General features: G+C 29.3%; 1 protein-coding gene across 1 annotated transcript; it reads left to right on the top strand.

Moving 5' to 3' along the window:
- The first annotated feature begins 4,881 nt into the window (after positions 1-4,881).
- On the top strand, positions 4,882-6,706 carry LOC113556670 (mediator of RNA polymerase II transcription subunit 15-like). Its single transcript, XM_026961763.1, has 2 exons — positions 4,882-5,024; positions 5,120-6,706. The coding sequence occupies exons 1-2, from the start codon at positions 5,013-5,015 to the stop codon at positions 6,338-6,340; spliced, it is 1,233 nt and encodes a 410-aa protein (XP_026817564.1). The 5' UTR covers positions 4,882-5,012; the 3' UTR covers positions 6,341-6,706.
- The last annotated feature ends 649 nt before the right edge of the window (positions 6,707-7,355 follow it).

The following is a 7,355-nucleotide window of genomic DNA, read 5'->3' as shown; positions in this document are numbered from 1 at the left end:
GAATTAAAAATATTCTAGTTACTATAATGATTAAAGAAAGATACTAATTATGAGAAATTCATGCAATTTCGCGTCTTTTTGTTTTCATTAAATCAAGCAATGGTTTTTTACGCGTGGGTGAATATCACCGGAAACTGATGCATAGGTATTACTAGGAATCACAGGTACTCTTATATAATAAGAATCATTTGTTGTAAACAATCTGACTTATTTAACTATACTTTAGTGAAGGAAATTCTTGATAAATATTTTAATTTAATTTAATGAAGTGCTTATGTAAATAATTTAAAATAGTCTTCAGTTTAAATGTACCTGTTATATAGGTACATTTGCAAAACAAATAATAGTACCTAATATAACATACAAAATTATTTTTATACATACAACATATTTTTAATAATTTAAAATATGATTTTTCTTCTTGTCGGTAATTATAAATATTCTCTTATGGCTTTAATTTTATGTTAGCTAGTTCAAAATTATGTTGTTGAAATATTACAAGTTAAAATTTTACACTGTAATCACCTATAAAATATTTTTCATGTGTTATAATTATTAAGTACCATTAACATTCGTAGGTGATTATTGTCAAACGTTGCTGAGCATTTTAGCACTATTTTGGCTTGTAATTTAAGTTTGTAATAATATATTAATATTATATTATTTACTTTTTACAGTGTCAAAATATCAGACTATTGTTGACCAATGTATCATAAATTATAGTAGGTATATTAGTATATAATATATATATATAATAATTAATAATATTTTATGTTACTATAATTTTCTAGAATAACAATATAATCTACATTAGTTATTTTTATCTATAAAATATTTAAATAGGTAAATAAATTAAATACAATATGCCTTTGGAAAATGATTAATAGTGTTTTAAGTAATGTTTGGTTGGTTTATGAAATATTTTACTTTAATGATGTTTGAAATGAATTTTTTTATATAATTTAGTTCTAAAATAAATTTGTTTTTAAATGTATAAATGTATAAATTACATATTGTATATATTTCGATATTTCTTGTCATATATTTTGAATATATTTACTAAGCTGTTTTAACAAGGTATTTAAACTTCATTTACCTACTTTTAGCAAGTAGAAAATATTTTATGATTAAATAAGGAACAGTAGTTATGAAAGGTATCATACATATATGTACTTATTTTTACATATAAAACTCGTTTTTAAAGTTTACTTAAAGTAAAAGCTGCTAATGTGTTATTAAATATCATTTATTATGTAAAAAATAAATTTATATAATAAGTAATATGTAGGTACATTGTTTAAATACCATAATGTTTGCGACTTTACGAGTTTATAATCGTAAATGGGTTTTATAGGTTGTTCACTTAGTTAAAAAATATTTATAATATATTATAAAGTTACAGATTTCCTGATAGTTGAATTATTATTATTATTAAGTTTTCATTAAAGATAAGTAGGAAATTCAGTATTATTGTACAGAAATTTTAACTACCGTTTAAATACTATATATAGGTGTATATGGTAACATTTTTCAGATTTAGTACGACTAGATAGTAGGTATATTAGATATTTAGGTATATAATTGAATAGAATCAACAATAATAATAAATGACTTCCGTTATTATTACATCTCCTTGTCATGTTTCTAGTTTTCTAATGATCAAAAAAATCATGTCGTCAGAATCAATTTGTATGTATTAAGATTAACTACCAATATTAATATTTTAGATGCAGTTTTTCAATAAAAATATTACGTACTGTATTACGTGTATAAAATATATTGCAAGCAACGCACAGAATTTCCAAGAATATCTCGAATAGCGTGTTGTACATAAGTCGTTAAATAATAATACCTATGCGATGTGTTGATGTGTATCAGACAGTACCTAACGAGTTCATATAATTTCTCTTAGTGAGACAATATTGGCGCAGATAACATTAATTTATTTGAAATAACACTAACACAATATGGCCTTTTTAAGGAAACGACACTATCAATACACCTGCTACGTAGACATAGCCGACATTATTCGTATTACACAATACCGTTAGCCACCAATCCAATATATTAGTTTCAGTGACAGCAATGATGGTTACGACTTATGACAGGTGGAGAAAGCAGATTTACTTGTAAAATGATTTCCATAACTAAGTAGAGTATAGACTAGTTAAAATGATATAAGTTTAGCGTCAATAACCTTTTTTGGGTACACACAATTTGTCAAATTCTAATGTTTAACGATACAAACATGTAATAATACGGTTGTTTGATTGTTTCATACCTATAGAATTAATTTATATCATTAATGTAATAGAATAATAACATTTTTATTCAAGTCGTTTATTTAAACAAAATATACAATTTTTGAATTTAACTATCACATTCAACACTATGCAAAAACACTTTATACGTTTATTCTTGATACATATTTTTTTGTGCATAAATAAAAAATATAAGTTTTAACGTATAATAATTACATTATTATTATTACAGTATTTGACATTTGTACTAATTCATACTTAATATAGATAAATTTGAATTACATTTGTCTTCAAATTACTAGATTTGATTAAATTTAACCTAAATGCAATATAATATAATATGTATTATTGTAATGTGTATGGGTAAAATGTATAAACACAGAAATGTATAATTTCGTATTTTTGTACAAAATGTATAATAATTACACATAGTATTAATATTTTGATAATTTGGTACTTATTAGTTTCATTAAAACATTGTACCTATATTTCTAACAATTCTTATTGTATTTATAACAAAATGTGTTTCAAAGCAAGTATTTCAGATTCTTATGAATACAACCATGAACCAAGTACCGTAATACAATAATAGAATAATTCCAAACAATGGGTTGAAAATATTTATTACGTCACAGTTTAAATAACGAATAACAAAAATAATACAATTTAGTTAAATAAATAGGTTCTTATTAGGTTTCTTCATCTTCGTAATTGTGTAATGACTATAATAATATATCATGTTGTGTTATTATTAACATAATATTAATTAATTATTTTCTTTATTAAATTATCTTAACTTAATTTCTTAATTTTTAAAATTAATATATAAATGAGATTCTAAGGATCAATCTATATGATTATCCGATTATGATTTATTTTACTTTTTAGTAAATATAATAATTATGTAGAGTAATTCTTTATAGCTTAATAAAATGTTAAGTTAATAACACTTTAAATAATGAACATATATTATTTGACCAAGTAAGTAGGATATTAGTTAATTAGCTAATACGATTTAGGATAATATAATAAAATAAATTTCAACAATTATTTACGAATTTACGATCATTAGAATAGTTGAAAATTATAATATATCAATAAATTATTCAATTTAAAATATGTAGCTATTGATAATTTTGATGGTCTATTTTTTTACTAAGTTTTGGATTTCATTTTATATAAATTAATTTATGTTTTCACTATTTTTAAAAAGTTAAAATAAATAATAAATAATAATGAAGTAATTGGAATATTAAGTTTGATTATATAAAATTAAACATTTTTATCAATATTTTTGATGCTAAAACCAGATAAATTCACAGGGTCCATAACTTTGAACTACTTTTATCCAAAGATAAAAAACAGTAAACTAAATCTGAAAATTACACTATTATTTATCATCATTTTGATAATTAAAAATGTCGGTATTAATAATTTTAGCATTGATTGATCATAAAAATAAAACGTGTTTTATCAGCCCTAAGTAATTTAAAAAAGTTGATTTATCAAGTTGTTGTTCTAAGCCCTACAATTTTTCCATTTTAGTCTGAATTATATTACAAAATAATGAGAAATTATTATAATTTTAAGATTTAGACACCTTAGGAAATTTCAATAAATAAAAATTAAAAAAGCACTAAAATAATAACAACTGAAATAGGCAAATATTAGATTATGAAAATCAATACTATAAAATATTGTTAATGTAAAATTTAAAAATCAAACAAAATGTATACCCAGTTAGCACATTTTCAAAGGAATAGAAGTATAAAGTTCAAAATATTACATGGCATAATACTGAATAATACGAATTTATCTAAATGTTGGTAGTTGGTTGATTCAATGCCGAAATTGATCCATTTTATTCATAAGTCATAAAAATATATAAGCTTTGAGTAAATGCAAATCTATTCAAAATCTGTAAATTAATTAATAACTGAGTCGTGAAAACCTTTTAAATGTAAATATATTATTTTATCTCAATTTGAGTTTATGGTTATGAACTTAAAAGTAATAAATTGAAAAATAAATTTCACATATTATCTATATTATATGTGTTTTAAAATGTTATCTTTGGTTTTTTTTTTATTTATTTAATAGTGATTAACGTTATTATTTTTAAAAAAAATTAATGTTTTTAAATAATATAATAATAAAATGTTGGTAATACGCACTACAGTGTATAAGTATGTTAATATCACATAAAATATCTCGTCACGAATGCATCACTAAGAAAAAAATATAATATTTAAATCATAATCAAGCGCGTACTGCATGTCATAAAATGTATTAAAGCTGACCGTATAAGTTTCCAAACACATTTTATTCGCCACATGGTTCGTACACGACGTTAACAACTGATGTTATACTACAATTGTAAGAGACGATAAATTGTGATAAAAATAATATGAAAGTAAAACTGGAACGGCCTCCAGCCCGGTGAGATAATAATAACCAATATATTTTAATTCAAACATAACAACCGGAAACGCATTTACGTTACCCATCCATCCGCTGCTGCAGTACCTATACGTACCTACGTGCCCCGCGTATTCGGGCACGCGACGGCGGCGCCGCTACGCCAACTGGTTATCGTTAATTCGATCCCACCAAGCTGGCGCTCGGAACTAACGCATACGCGATTTCCGTCAAGTTCGTACGTATATAACTGCTATCGATGATCGTTAAACGTATCAGTCGTGTTTGATCGAGCTTCACCAAACACACACGAGACTTACGAACAATCGAAAAATGGCATACAAGGTAAGATAAAAAACGGGAAAAAAATATACAAAAATACACACATACCTATTTTCAATTTTTTCAATTTTTTTACTCGTGTTCTCTCCTCGCCACAGATGTTCTCCGTCGGTCTGGTACTCGCATTCGCCGGCATGTGCTTGTGCCAACAACAATCGACTTCCAGCTCACAATCGCAATACCCACAGTCTACGGCCGTGTCTCAGTCGTCGTTCCAGACGGGATCGGCAGCCGCCCTGCAACAGCCGCAGACCAAATTGGAAGACATCGAACGCGACACTCTGGCAGCCGCTTTCGGACAGAAAACACAACAGCCGTCCAGTAATAAACCGTCGTCTGTGGCCCCCTCAGTCCCTCAACAACTGCAATCGCAACAACCGCCACAGTCTTACCAAGCGATCCCGCAACAACAATACTTCGTGCAACCTTACCAAGCACTACCCCAGCAGTTCTACATGCAACCGTACCAGACCCAACAACAGTACTTGGCACAACCTTACCAGATGGCTATCGACTACGCCGGTGTACAGTACTCGGTCGTCGCCCCCAACTCTTACCCCGGTAACCAGATTTACCAACAATACTACGTGCCAGCTGTCCCTCAACCGTCGGCTGTTCCTGAATACGTGACCAAACAATCTTTCCCGGCCACCGCTGCCGCCGCTCCTGCTCAAGTTCAACAGGAATACAAACAACAACAATTTTCCGCCCCCGCACAAGCTCAACAAGTGTACAAACAACAGCAATTCGTCGCCGCCCCTGCTCAAGCCCAACAAGAATACAAACAACAACAATTCGCCACCGCCCCCGCTCAAGCCCAACAAGAATACAAACAACAACAATTCGCCGCCGCCCCCGCTCAAGCCCAACAAGAATACAAGCAACAACAGTTCAACGCTTTGGCTCAAGCTCAACAACAGTACAAACAAGTGCAACAACAATACGTCGTGCCGTCCCCCGCATACCAATACGTCCAACAGCCAGCCGCCCCATCCTCCAACGGTCCAGCCGATTACTCGTACTCCACCCGTCATCCAGCCACCACCGCTGTCCAGTTCAAAGCCCCGACAGCCGCCGTCCAACCCCAATACCAGTACAACGTATTGCCGCAACAGTACCAACAACAACCCCAATACTACTACACCGTGTCCGCTACCGAACAGCCGCGCGTCCAACAGTCAGCTAAGAGCATATTCTCGTCCGGAGTCAAGTCCACCACGCCCACTCCGTTGGTCAAGGAACAATTCGCTTACAAGTTCGAATCGTCACCCCAACAACAACCCGGTGCCGCTTATAGCACGCTCAGATACTCCGCTTAAACGGCGCAAGTGCATTTTCGTCGAGGATCCGTGGCAGGCGCATCGTTATACAATATTATTGTATATTATGGTGCCGTCGATTGTATATACGCACAGTACGCGTAATTATTCGTTGTACGGTTATTAGATATCACTATTATTATTAATTAATTACTACTAGTGCGTTGCAGCACAAATATTATATATAGGATATTTATTTCCCCCCAGCGATTTTCACACACTGCGGCTGTAGGTCGATACGACTGAGCGCTGTAATGTATGTGTGGACGCATATGTCCCTAAGAAAAAATATATGTAATTGTTTGTTATTATTGTAATTATTTTGGTTTAAAAATAAATGTGAAAACACTTAAATCTATGGACCATTCAAAATACTTGTTTTTGATACACCTACAAATTCTGTCCGATCCACATAATGGTTCTAGAAAGCGTTTAATCTCATCCGAAGCAACTCTTCGTATAATCGTTCATGTATGACATGTTCGAGGTAGGAATAATCGCATTTCAAATATGTTTTATACGGATAACGTTAATAAAACTTTTCTCGTATATTTTATAAAAAAAAAAAAGAGTAAATAATTAATATGAAAAAATGTATTATAATAATAATGCTTGCACAGTAGCGATCAATAAATTAACGATTTGCGTATTCGATATTATAACTTATAAGTTTAAAGTTATTAAATTGTAATAGTTATATTTCTTTAAATTGAATTAAATCAAATTCATTTCAATACTCTTGAGTTCATCAATATCTATAGTAGTGTAAAATATTCAAATAGTATTCTAATATTTAAAAAATATTTGAGTACTACCTAATATTAATTTTTATATTGGGTGTATCTACCATTATATATACTTTTTATTTAAAACATTTTATAAAGTATTTTAAATAGGTACCTATAATATTTTAGTTTTGAATGCAAATTATGTTAAATGTATTAAATATCATTAATTTAATACAATTTTTTGTTACTCTGAACTATTTGTTATACAATTACTGTATTACAACTTT

Source organism: Rhopalosiphum maidis, chromosome 4, assembly GCF_003676215.2.
Source record: "Rhopalosiphum maidis isolate BTI-1 chromosome 4, ASM367621v3, whole genome shotgun sequence".
Lineage (NCBI taxonomy): Eukaryota > Metazoa > Arthropoda > Insecta > Hemiptera > Aphididae > Rhopalosiphum > Rhopalosiphum maidis.
Note: the sequence above shows the minus strand (reverse complement) of the source record. Positions and strands in the feature narration are given on the sequence as shown.